This window comes from Lygodium microphyllum, chromosome 16 (assembly GCF_053477565.2).
Source record: "Lygodium microphyllum isolate KBCC chromosome 16, Lygodium_microphyllum_v1.1.10, whole genome shotgun sequence".
Lineage (NCBI taxonomy): Eukaryota > Viridiplantae > Streptophyta > Polypodiopsida > Schizaeales > Lygodiaceae > Lygodium > Lygodium microphyllum.
In genome coordinates this window covers 108,008,806-108,022,115 of record NC_141150.1, presented here as the reverse complement: position 1 = coordinate 108,022,115, position 13,310 = coordinate 108,008,806, and the positions used below count along the sequence as shown (strand labels likewise).

General features: G+C 43.4%; 1 protein-coding gene across 2 annotated transcripts in view; it reads left to right on the top strand.

Annotated features, from left to right (window-relative positions):
* RBL15 (RHOMBOID-like protein 15) overlaps positions 1-12,372 on the top strand; it is a 74,550-nt gene extending 62,178 nt beyond the window's left edge. For both annotated transcript variants that reach the window (XM_087696222.1, XM_087696223.1), the window contains exons 10-13: positions 11,458-11,509; positions 11,600-11,656; positions 11,740-11,811; positions 11,893-12,372. In XM_087696222.1, the coding sequence (XP_087552348.1) occupies positions 11,458-11,509; positions 11,600-11,656; positions 11,740-11,811; positions 11,893-11,898 (187 nt within the window). In that variant the 3' untranslated portion in view covers positions 11,899-12,372. The remainder of the gene's footprint in view (positions 1-11,457; positions 11,510-11,599; positions 11,657-11,739; positions 11,812-11,892) is intronic.
* The last annotated feature ends 938 nt before the right edge of the window (positions 12,373-13,310 follow it).

Genomic DNA, 13,310 nt, shown 5'->3' with positions numbered 1-13,310 from the left:
TGTAGCTTCTAGTGTAGTCATAGAGGGGCTCTCGGATACAAAGGTTGATGTATTATGTGCAGTTGATTATGATGCCCTTGTATGTCACATGCAAGATATGCAGATTACCAAGGCTGATGTGATTGATGCACTTTTGTTAGTTGATGATGGCGTCACTTAGACTTGGATTGTAGACTCTGGTGCCCTTTTCCATGTAACTCCTTGCTTGGAGTGTTTCATTATGTTCAATGTAAGTAGTTATGGAAAAGTATACCTTGGAAATAACCATGCTTGTAGCATAGATGGGATTGACACTATACACTTGTCTTTAGATAATGAGCAAGAGCTTGTGTTGAAACATGTCAGATATGTGCTTGGCATCAAGAAGAGTTTACTATTTGTTGGTAAGCTTGACTTGCATGGTTACATTACATTGTTTGGTGGTGGTTTGTGGAAACTGAAAAAGGGTTCCATGCTGATTGCAAAAGGAACCAAGAAGGGCACTTTGTATTGTTTGCACTGTAAAGCTTTGAATGGCAAGTTTCTTGCAGTTGCTGAAATTGGTTGTCATTTGGAGTTGCGGCATAAGAGATTAGGCCATATGAGCCAGAAAGGACTTGATGTCCTTACCTCTTTAAAGAGGGTTGATGGAAACTGCTCTAAACTTGACTTTTGTAATGACTGTTAGTTTGGAAAGCAAATGAAAAATTCCTTTTACTTTGGTGTCTCTTGTAAGTCCAATGTCTTGGACTTAGTGCATTCTGATGTATGTAGTATGCCCGTGAAATCGTTGGGTAGTGTTGCGTATTTTGTCTCTTTTATTGATGATTTTTCCAAGAAGATTTGGGTGTATGTGTTGAAAAAGAAAAGTGAAGTGTTTGCTGTTTTTAAAACTTTTCATGCATTTGTGACCACTCAGACAGGTAGAAAGCTGAAATGCTTGAGAACTGATAATGGGGGTGAGTTCACATCTACTGAATTTTAAGTCTTTTTGTGACTTGCATGGAATTAAGAGGGAGCTTGCAGCTCCTTATAGCCCTTCTTCAAATGGGGTGGCTGAAAGATATAATAGGACTTTACGTGAAAGTGTGTGGTGCATGTTGTCCACTGCTAATCTCCCTCATGAATTTCAGGGAGAGGCACTTAAAACCGCGGTTCACATTTGCAACTGCTTTCCAAACAAGTCCTTAAAGAATGGCGTCCTTGAGGAGGTTTGGTTTGGCAAATCGGCCTCATATGACCATTTATGGATATTCGGTTGTGATGCTTTTGTGCATGTTAGAGATGAGCTGAGGAGCAAACTTGACCCAAAATCCACCAAAGGTATTTTCATGGGCTATGGTGATGAGGGTGAATTTGGCTACAGAGTGTAGTTACCTTAGTCCAAGAAAATTATTCGCAGCCGTAATGTTGTGTTTAATGAGGCAAAATTGTTGAAAGGTACTTTAGCCTCCAATGAAGACATGAAAAAGGTCAGATTTCCGAATTTGCAGCCACCTATTACTTCAAATGATGAGCCTCATGATGATGTACCACAGGCTGAAAAATTGATGATCAGCCGGTTATTTTTGAGCCAAATGATGATGGAAAACAAATAAAAGCACAAGGAGGTCATGGACAGCTAGATAGACTTGCTGATTATGAAAATGCAGGTGTTGGTAATGAAAACGAAGGTATGGTACAACATGAACAACATGCTGAAAATGGCTTACAGCAGCCAATAAATGTTGAAAATAACATATCTCCAGGTGTAGATTCAATTTCTGAAAATGTAGATCATTGAGTATGCAGGTCTACACGCTTAGGAAGGCAGCCACATAGGTACGACCCCTCCTTGCATTATGTGATGCTTACTGATGAGGGTGAGCCTCTTACATAAAGAGGCCAAGTCATGTAAATTCAACAGTTGGTGGGAGCTAGCTCAGGAAGAGATTAAATCTCTGTATGTTAATGATACTTGGTATGCACAGAAGGAAGGGATTGACTTCCAAGAGATCTTCTCACCTGTTGTGAAGATGACCACTCTATGTGTGCTTTTTTCTCTCACTGCTATATTGGACTTAAGAGCTGTACCGAATGGATGTGAAAACAACTTTTTTGCATGGTGACATTGATGAGGAAATCTACATGAAACAGGTTGAGGGCTTTGTAGTTCTCTGAAAAGAGTAGTTGGTGTGTAAACTAAAACGCAGCTTGTATGGGTTGAAGCAAGCACCACAGCAGTGGTACCAAAAGTTTGACACTTTTATGCTCTCTCATGGGTTTACACGCAGCCATGTGGATCATTGTTTGTACATGAAAAAGGATACAAATGGCAGCCCCATTATACTTGTTTTGTATGTGGATGATATGTTGCTAGCTGGGAAAAGAAAGACTAGCTTGGATGCTCTCAAAGATCAGCTAAAATCAGCGTTCTCCATGAAAGATTTGGGGAATGCAGACCATATATTGGGCATGAGCATTCGCAGGGATAGAACATAGAAATTGCTGTTCTTATCTCAAGAAAAGTACATTGAAAAGGTATTGGACAGATTTAATATGGCTGAAGCTAAGCCTTTTGGGGTGCCCTTACCTCCATACCTTAAGCTTAGTAAAGCCAACAACCCAAAAGATGACGTGGAAGCCAATGCTATGAAGGGAGTCCCTTATGCATCAACTTGTGGCTCTCTTATGTATACTATGGTTGCTACTCGTCTAGACATTGCTCATGCAGTGGGAATTCTTCTATACCTAAAGGGTACACAAAGAAAGTGTATTTTCTATGGGCAGGGTGCACTTAGTTTGCAGGGTTATTGTGATGTAGACATGGTAGGTGACTTGGACACTGGTAGGTCCGATAGCGGGTATGTCTTTACATTTGTTGGTAGGGCCGTTTCTTGGTGTTCCAGGTTGTAGAACATCGTAGCACTGAGTACTACTAAAGTTAAATACATATCAGCTCTACTGAAGCTTCTAAGAAAGCTATATGATTGAGCAGACTTGCAGAGGATCTTGGAATGTCTATGAGTACTCCGGTGCTGGGATGTGATAGCCAGAGTGCTGTGTATCTGGCTAAGAATGCCATGTATCATTCACGCACAAAGTATATAGATGTGGAATATCACTTTATTAGACAGATTCTGGAAGATGGTCTAATTACATTGACCAAGATCAAAACATTGGACAACCCTGGAAATGTTCTCGCTAAAAGTTTAAGCAAAGCTTAGCATGAGCATTGCATACGACTAGTGGGAATTGGTTAGAGGTTCATCTCGAACCTTTAAGTGGGAGGTTGTTGGGATAAAGGCCCTTTATTCACCTCTGTGTATAGTACACGTGTATTATTTAGTTGTATATGTGAATGTACCCTTACGTGCCCTAAATATAAATACATTTTATTCTTTGTGTACCAACACATTGTTGGTACACCCAAAAATTGAATCGTACTCTCTCTCTCTCTCTTTGTCACTCTCACTCACCTGTTCACTCCTTCAACTGCTGCACACCCTTCTCTTCAGGAACTTGGACTTTTAATACGGAGTACGAGGATGAATGATCAGAAATTAATGCGAAGTGCCAACACTACAAATAGGTACCAATGAAATGTCACCTACACAGATTTTACTGTTGTGAGCATGAAGATCCTAGAGTACAACTCATAGCAGTGTTGTCGATGAGCTAGTGTATCACAAGGATGTAAAATTTTGATGCTTTGTTTTTTGGATTTTCAAGACATTGATAGAAGTAGAATAAGAAGTTTTCAAAGGCTGAGAGAGGGGCAAATTCGAAAGTAACACTGAAAAGAAGCAAAAACAATAAGGAAAGGGTTGGAAAACACTTGCACAACATTAAGAATTAAGGGCTGCAAACAAATGTTTTGTTTTTGAACCGGAGGGGTCACATGGGAAAGGATTGTCTCAATAGCAAGGGGAAGAAGCCCAAAACATCCGTTTGTTTGGTGCTTGATGTAGTTAGTGATCAGTCCAATTATGATGCTACTGAGCTTTGTAAGGCATGGGGGAAAATCAGATCAATATGCATTGATATTCTTCAATTGTGGAGCATGAGTCAATTTTCTTTGCATGGATATGTCAGCCCATCTAGGCATTAGAGAGGATGAGATGGGACCCATGGGAGAACTTGGTATGGCATTTAAGGGCCATGCAAAGCGAGTTACACCTTTGATTGGGAAGCTTCACTTACATATATAGGGTTTTATCAACACTGAAGAGTTTTTCATTGTACCATTGATGTATTGCTTGGTGTGCCTGGGTGCCATTGTGTACATGTAGTGATTGATTCTATTGCTAAAGTGATTACTATTCAGCATAAGGACAAGGCCCATACATTGGATGTAAAACTAAAAGGGGAATTTGTCCTTGTTGTATCAGCTGCCCTACTGCCATTTCTAAAGTAACGAAAAATAATTATTTAGTGTACTTCGTTTTCACTAAGGATAAGGATGATAATGAAAATGGTGGGAACAGGTCTAAGTGGAAAAAGGATTGCATTTCATTTCTGAAAAATATATGTTGATTGCTATTCTCAGTCACTTTAAGGGCAGCTATTGTTAGCAGTCATGTTTGTCATGCCTTGTCATCTCCTGCCTGTGAGCCTCAGTCTGAGTCAGACGAGGACATTAGGAGCTCTGACATGTCTGTCATGTGTTATGATGGAGGAGGCTAGTCACAGTCTCGACTGGCTGTCAGTTTGCATTTCTATGCATTCCCTTTATTTGTCGGGGTCCAGTGTGCATTTTTAGGGCAGTTTCTGCATTTCCCAGGCTGCCCACACCTGCCAGGCATTGTCCCCCTGTTTCGGGATTTTTTGGCCCCAGATGTGCCACGTCAGCATTTTGCGACTGCATTTAATGCAGTCGGACTGCATTAAATGCAGTCGGCCCATTTTTAGGGCCCCTGGGGCAGGTCGGCCAGTTTTAGGCTCTTTTGGCTATATATAGCCAGCCTCCCACACTTGGCTGATCATCTCTCTTCAGCAGGTGCACACTCCGACGTCCTTCTCCTCCGTCTTTGGTGCTGCCATCGTCATCAGCCTGATCTGATTCCCTTACTGACGCTTCGGGCTGCGTGCAGGGACTGATCAGTCCATTTCAGTGTATTCAGCATTCATTTCAGTCAGTGCAGATTTTCTTCCTTCATTCTCTGCTTTCTCTCCTCTCCTCCGTGTTCGTATTTCCTCTTCCGTTGCGCACTCTCACATGGTATCATCGCCGAAGGAGAGTACACGGAGCTGAGTTTTACGCGGGAGAACACCCACAACTCTGCGTTTGCTGGTCAAGACGTCTTCAACAGCTGAGGCGTCATCCTCTGCACCATCTCCTTGATCAGGGCGGCCTGTTTTGGTGTCCACAAATTTGCGTTTGCTGCTGGCGCCTTCTCCAGTGGCTGCCACGTCATCACCACCCTCTTCCTGCCTGCGTTTTCAGCCTGGGCGGCCCTCCTCCAGCTGGGCGACACCCTTCCAGCCTGCGCCTTGCTGTTCTGGCTGTTGCTCCATCGTCCGGCGGCTCTTTTCCTGCTGGCGCCTTCTTCCCAGGCTGCGTTTTCAGGCAGGCGGCTGTTTTTCAGTGGTGATTGCATCGTCAGCATTTGCGTTTGACATCATCCTTGCGTTCTGTGCAAGGCGGCCCGCTCAGGAGCTTCTGGTGTTTGTGTTTCGGCACCGGCAACCTTACCCTTGTTGTGTTTTGGTGTTTGCAGATTGGAAGATGTCTTATCATCAGTTTACAGGTTTTGATGACTCAGATGATGAGCTTTTGTCTCGACATTCATCTGAACGGAGGCGTGATTTCTATCACGAGGACCGTCGTCCGGAGTCTATTCCTCTTTCCCGTCCCCCTTCTATTCATGTATCTCGGCGATCCCCTTCCAGTGGGCCGAAGATGCAGCCTTTGGTACCCCCTGTACAGGTACCCGTACTTCCTCAGCTGCCCAAAGAGGACCGGTTGGATGGCTCCAACTTTTCTCTATGGTCCTGCAAGGTGGAGTGTATCTTGGACTCCTTCGATCTTTGGGAGCTTGTTTCTGTTCCTATTCCCCGGCCTAAGGTGGATCCCGCAGATGGGACATCTATGGATCGTGCAGCCTTATGGGATCGGCTTAATTCTAGAGCCAGATCTTTCCTCTTTCTGAGTTTGCAGGATTCTGTCCTTGTTCATGTTCACAGGTTGAAGACTGCAGCGGACGTGTGGCAGAAGCTAGCGTCTCTCTATCAGCAGAAGACGTTTGCCCACCGGATATCTCTTGAAAAGAAGTTGCGGATGCTCGCTATTGATGATAGTCCTTCCATGAAGGACCACATCAACAGATTACAGGATATGAGGGATGAGCTTGCATCCCTCGGTCGCACGATATCTTCTGAAGACATGGCTATGATTCTTTTGACTCAGCTGCCATCGCCTCGGTTTGATGTCTTCTACACCAGCCTACTTACATCGAGGACCCGTGAGAAGCTTCTATGGGAGGAGTTATCCCCGCTTGTCTTGGAGCATGACGAGCGACTCAGAGAGGTCAGTGCTAGTGGATCCGACTCCACTAGAGCCTTTGTTGCAAGTTCGGGAGGACAGAAGAAGAAGAAGAAGTCAAAGGCTAAGCAGAAGGACAGTTCTTCAGGCTCTGACTCAGATTCAGAGAGACCGAAGTGCCCACACTGTGGGAAAGGGACACATCCAGAGGAGAAATGCTGGAAGAAGTACCCTCACCTTCGTCCGGGAGCGAAGGGTGGATCTACATCGGAGCCTTCTTCTACCTCTACACCAGCTGTTACCCATGAGTCAGTGTTCCTTCATATCCATGCTTTGGAGGAGGATCCTTCTTCCGTGGCTGCAGTGTCTTCTGCGCAGCCTTGGTTAGTGGACAGTGGTGCTTCGAGTCATATGACTCCCCGAGGTGATTTGTTACAGGATCTCCGTCCATCAGAGGGTTCAGTCACTGTTGGTGACATTTTACCGGTGCCTATTAGTGGTGTTGGCACATTGCCTTTGTTTACCGACCGACCTTCGAGCTCCTTTTCACAGGCCCTACATGTTCCGGATTTGGGCCTTCCCCTCCTCTCAGTTTATGGTCTTACGAGGCTTGGCACACGAGTGATCTTCACCGAGCATGCCGTTGTTATTGAGGATTCTTTTACAGGAGCTGTCTTATCTACAGGTTGGCAAGAGAGCGGGCTTTACAGGCTCCATTCCCCTTCTTTGATGCAGGGTCCTCCGAGGCAATCTATTGCTACACCCGTTCCCGCTTGTGCACCTTCTATTCCACAGGTTCCTTCCCATCCCCCACCTTCTCCTCCGGTGGTTCCCTCGTACCCCCCATCCCTTTCAGAGGGGGACGATCTCGGTGATGCGGCTGTGGATTCCCTGGCCCCTCGTGTTTTAGAGGGGGCTTTCCAGGCTTGTGAGGAGCTCCTTCAGCGGCAGTCTACATCGACGGACTTCATCGCCATTGGCATTCCTCTTGCCGCCCCAGGATCCGTTTCTCCCTTGGCCTTCCGCCACATCTAGGATCTGAGAGGGGGTGTTAGCAGTCATGTTTGTCATGCCTTGTCATCTCCTGCCTGTGAGCCTCAGTCTGAGTCAGACGAGGACATTAGGAGCTCTGACATGTCTGTCATGTGTTATGATGGAGGAGGCTAGTCACAGTCTCGACTGGCTGTCAGTTTGCATTTCTATGCATTCCCTTTATTTGTCGGGGTCCAGTGTGCATTTTTAGGGCAGTTTCTGCATTTCCCAGGCTGCCCACACCTGCCAGGCATTGTCCCCCTGTTTCGGGATTTTTTGGCCCCAGATGTGCCACGTCAGCATTTTGCGACTGCATTTAATGCAGTCGGACTGCATTAAATGCAGTCGGCCCATTTTTAGGGCCCCTGGGGCAGGTCGGCCAGTTTTAGGCTCTTTTGGCTATATATAGCCAGCCTCCCACACTTGGCTGATCATCTCTCTTCAGCAGGTGCACACTCCGACGTCCTTCTCCTCCGTCTTTGGTGCTGCCATCGTCATCAGCCTGATCTGATTCCCTTACTGACGCTTCGGGCTGCGTGCAGGGACTGATCAGTCCATTTCAGTGTATTCAGCATTCATTTCAGTCAGTGCAGATTTTCTTCCTTCATTCTCTGCTTTCTCTCCTCTCCTCCGTGTTCGTATTTCCTCTTCCGTTGCGCACTCTCACAGCTATCACCTGAAAGGTTGGAAGATTATGATATAGATCTCATCCCTAGAAGTAGCCCTCCTAATAAGCCACCATATAGGGTGAGTGCAACTCAACAATAGGAGATTATGAGCCACGTAAACGAGGTGTTAGAAGAAGGGTTGATTCAGCCTAGCTCATCTCCCTTTTGCTCTCCATTACTTTTGGTGTAGAGGGGGAGATAGAGGGGGGATGTACTCTCTTTGCCCTCAAAGGGGGCTCCTATTTCTTCTTCGGCTTTAGAGGGTCGGTGCCAAATTGATGTAGACAACAATGGCCAGCTTGGACTGCAATGTCCTCCGCGTCTGGGATGTGGGCAGCAAGCTGAAAGACTTGAAAACTGCAAAAATGAGATGGAAAGAGTAGAGGGCTGGCTACCTATTTATAGAAAGTTTGGGAGCCCCACTTAACTCTCTCGATTCGTACTCCATTTTAGAGTTTTAACTAAAATATGCAGTTTAAGTGGCTAAGTACATTTCTTAGCTCAACAGCTATCTCTTAGGGGCTGATTTTACATGCCAGACAAACCATAAGACATTACACTACTTTTTGACTCAGACTAAGTTGTTTGAGAAGCACATGAGATGGGCAAACTCCTTGTTTATGTTTCACTTTTGGATTGTGTATGTAGATGGGAAAAAGAATGTAGTGGCTGATGCACTGTCTTGTAAGCCTCAGATTTCAGCTATTAGTACAATATATATATTGAGTTGAATGCTATGGAAGACCAATATGCTATTGATTCGGATTTTGCGAATGTTTATGATTAGCTTTGCAATGGCTAAAGCCATAAGCACTTTGTGCTTAGAGATGATTTTTTGATGAAGCATGGACAATGTTGTATCACAAAAAGCAGTTGAGGCCTAAGGTAAGGACTAAGAATGAGAATGAAAGGTACAAGATAGGTCTAAGATAGACCTAGCTCTAACTCAACTAGAGTTAATTGACTCTAACTCTAAGAGTGGTGACACAACTAATAACTGTAGTTGTGTTCACACTAAGAATTGAAAAAGAATTAAAGACTAAAACATTGGGGACTGCCCATAGATTTGGCAAATTCTAACAATTTTTGGAAAATAAATTAAGAAGGTTGTTTCTTTGCAAACTTACCTATGCAAGTGGAAGGCTGAGAGAGAGGGAGGTGAGTCATTTTGGGGGTGTACCAGTAGGAGAGGAGGCTGATGCAGCCATTGCCAGCCAGCAGGAGGTGAACTTGGGTTAGTCATTGCAGCTAGACAGCACGCAACAGTTGGAGAAGGCCTACACAGGCAGACGGCAACATTCAACAGGGGGCGATTGCATTTCTGAAGCTCCCTAGCTGGGTGACAGCTCCAGGGGCTGTCTAGATAGGGCAGCAGCAGATTTCAACCTGCTCTTGTGATAAAAGTCAGAGTTTTCTCTCTTCTCAGCATTCTCTAATCTTCCAGCCATTTCTCATCTTCTCTCAGCAAATTCTAGCAGTTCCAACCATTGGAGGTGTAGATTTTGAAGAATGTTTGTTGTAAACCTTGACTTACAATGGGGATTATGGTTTGACAGCCACCTCGGGAATGGTGCTCAGATTTGCGGGCCTAGGACTTGAATTCAGAGACCTCGGGAATGGTGCTCAGATTTGCAAGCCTAGAAATTAAATTTCAACGATTGAAATTGGAGAAATTTAGGAGATTCAAGAGGCCAGCTAGCCAACATTGGATTTGGGGATGAATTTGTCACTCAAGGAGCATGGTGAAAGCCAATTCCTCCAGCAAACCAAGGGGCAAATTGATTTGAAGGCTTGCTGGTCATTTGTGACTGCAAGAGGCATTTGGATTGTGGCGCCAATTGAGTGTTGAATGCCCAAGATTAAGCGGTAACACTTGCATTTCAGTACTTACGGATGTGTATGCAGTGGAGTGCATGCTATGAGTGTCCATGGGGCATCTTATTTCCCATCTTCCTCACTAGTGGGCTCCATTTCATCGTGTTCTTTGCGTTTATACTTTCATGTTGATGTTTTGTGTCTGTTCCCAGTAATCTCGTTCCTTTGCTTCCCCATTGCGTCATTCTGACATAAGGCTCCCAAAACATCATCTGAGTTTTACTATTTTGCAAAAAGTAGCTGGGCAGCAAATGGGAAAATCTAAAATTGGAAATCAGACCAATGGAAGTCAAATGCAAAACAAAAGTTGGAAACTTAAGTCCAAGGTAGGAACACAAGTGTGGGGTAGGGGAAAAACTATCTAATAGCTACCAAGGTAGATCCAAATCTCCTGTTGGGTTTATCAAGCTAGATGTGCTTTTTCCACAGAAGCATCTAGTGAGCCTTTGCCCAAAAGCTTTCCCTCAGCGATGTCTCTTATAGCTGCCTTTAGCTTTCCTCAGGCGAGCTTGTTACCACTTCATTTTTGATCAGGGTGTCTGTTTTTTTTGGTGACACCATGGACTTGTATCTTTCATCAGGCAAGCTAATCTGGTAAGATCGACTGCATCATTTTTGGTAGAAGAGTTTGTTTTTGCCTTTGATTTTATCAAGATGAATGTGCATCATGTTTAGAAGAGTCGTCTTTGCCTTCATTTTTAGTCAAGATGAATGCTTTTGAACTGTCTATGACTGTTGAGATTTGATGTGCTTTCTGTGGAACACTTAAGGGTTGACCATGGCTTTGCTATACATTGTAAAGCTTCTGTAGAATTCTAGTGAGTTGCCTGGTATCTTGTATTCAGAGACGGTTGTGATGAGAGGGTGAGAGCTCCTCACTCTAGTGCTTTTTTCTGGGGTGGTTATAGTTCGGATCTTTTCCTTTCAGTTATTCTCTGTAGTGTGTCACACAACCCCTGTTACAGCTTATGATCAGCATACTGCTCTCATACTGTTGTTAGCAGAAAGAACACATACTGAGTTATAAATTGGGCACAAGAAAGTTATTGCATCCACAGTGCAGGTGGGACCTTTCTTGCTTATCCTAGAGGAAAGATGTCCCTTGTGAAATGGAAAATGTCAAACTCCATATTGAAGTAACTCAATGTTGTTCCAAATTCTGTCAGTCTGGAAATTTCTTGTACTAGGCGACATGATATTTGTCATGTTGGATTTTATTCTTTGTATGTTTATCATATGTTTCATGGCCTCACTTGTGATTTCTGCATTATTGTCATTATCATGTGGCTTTCAGAAGTTGTTAGTGCTTTTGTCACTTCTTGACAATGGTGAAGATATGATAAGTGTTGGATTAGAAGATATGACATCTGTGGCTTATACATTCCTCTTATCCTCAAAACCCATAATAAGGATATCTGGGGTTAACTTGTCTGTGTGCAGATCTGCTGAAGCTGGGCTCCCCACTCAACAAGACCCTTCATTAATCATCCAGGTTCCTTTCTATGAGATGTTTTAGATGTTTGTCATGTATATGGTTTCATGTTTTCTACATTCATTTCATTTTGTAAGGTGGTGTTTGCAGGGTTCTCAGCATGTTGAGGATCTTGTGTTGAGCCTGGTGGCAATGGGATTTCAGCGAGTATTGTTCTATTCAAGCACATTTGAAAAGTTTCAGAGATAGGGTGTCCATGTGATGAATCTGACCAGTTTTTGCTTTTGCAGGAAAAAGCAGAGGTTGCTTTAGATGCTGCAAATGGAGATCTAGCTATGGCTGTGGAAATTCTCAGTGGTCAGGTACAATTAACACAGTATATTCAACAGAAGTAGCGATTGCTGGTCTTGTTGATTCATGGACATTTTTTTTCTGTTGGGCAGGTGTGAAATGGGAGATATGAAGACAACACATTCAAGTCTTATAAATGGCTTTTTACATTGAATGACCATGCCATCATTCTTTTGTGAAGGTGAGGAAGACCTTGTGAACATATGCATGAAGCAGCATGTGCTGGGCCTTCTCTTGTATTTGCATACATTGTACTCACACATCTACACAAAGGCTGTTAGTGAGTCCTTATAATCATCGTAATCATCCTTCTCAGACGTAGCGTACAGTTCATACATGTCTCTGGATTTCCATGCTGACATCTCTCTCTCTCTTCTCTCTACCTAGTTTATGGATGGTCCGTGAAAAGCTATTGGAAATCCTTATGGAGATGTCTCTTAAGGGATTTAAGAAAGTCAAAGCACATGCTCTACTAAGAAGCATTAAAAAGATCTCCAACCAATACCTTCACAAGCTATGTTCCATAACATATCTATGAAATCCTTTGTATCAAGTGGTCTTTATTTTTGTTCCATGTTGATGTTTGTTGTAGTGAGTTTTAGTTTTTACATGCACTCCGTCCTTTGTGTTGGGATCACGCAGGAAGTTATGTAGAAAAGAAAGCACACATCCGCATGCTAGCGTATCATCATGAGTTCGATTGTGAGTCGCAATGTATTTGCACGAGGTTTTGTATGTAGATCATAAATGCACTTCAATTTTTGCAACAATGCATGTATATTTGGTGATATTTTATTGAAGTGGAGGTTTGAGGATGACCAATTCTTGAAAAGAGGGGTTCAAGTATATTGGAGGAATTTGTTTTTGACCAAGTTTGGTAAACACTCCTTATTTTATGGAGTGTAGATGTGGTAATGTACCAATCCTTAAGTGTGGTAACATTTGGTGTCGTGTTTCTCATATTCTTGCTTTGCATAGTACTAAAATAAGGTTTGTGTTCATTGGGTGCATATAATAATTTTAGATTTTAAAAACACTTTCTAGCTTTGCATACTATTGCTTCACCTCGTCACACATTGGAGAGGCTTCTATGCAAGAATTACACATGTAGTAGGAGACCAATTTTAAGTAGTACTTTATTCCAATAATGAGGTGGCAATGATGGGGCCATAGTTGTAGGCATAGGTATATATTGAGCTCAGTCAATGATGGGGCCATAGTTGTAGGCATAGGTATATATTGAGCTCAGTCAATGATGGGGCCATAGTTGCAGTTGATAATAAGTTGGCAATGATGGGACCAATAATAATGTACAATGATGGCACTAGTTTAATATCGAACTTATTATTAGTTGCTACAATTGCCCATTGAAATACCTTGCCTTGAGTTATACCTTGGTAAGCACTTAATTTGTGGGCTTGTAGATCAACATGGTTTCTTGAAGTCACAAGCCATGTGATTGTAGCGTTGTTGCCTCCAACTAGCAAATGATAATTTTTAGCTTGAGATA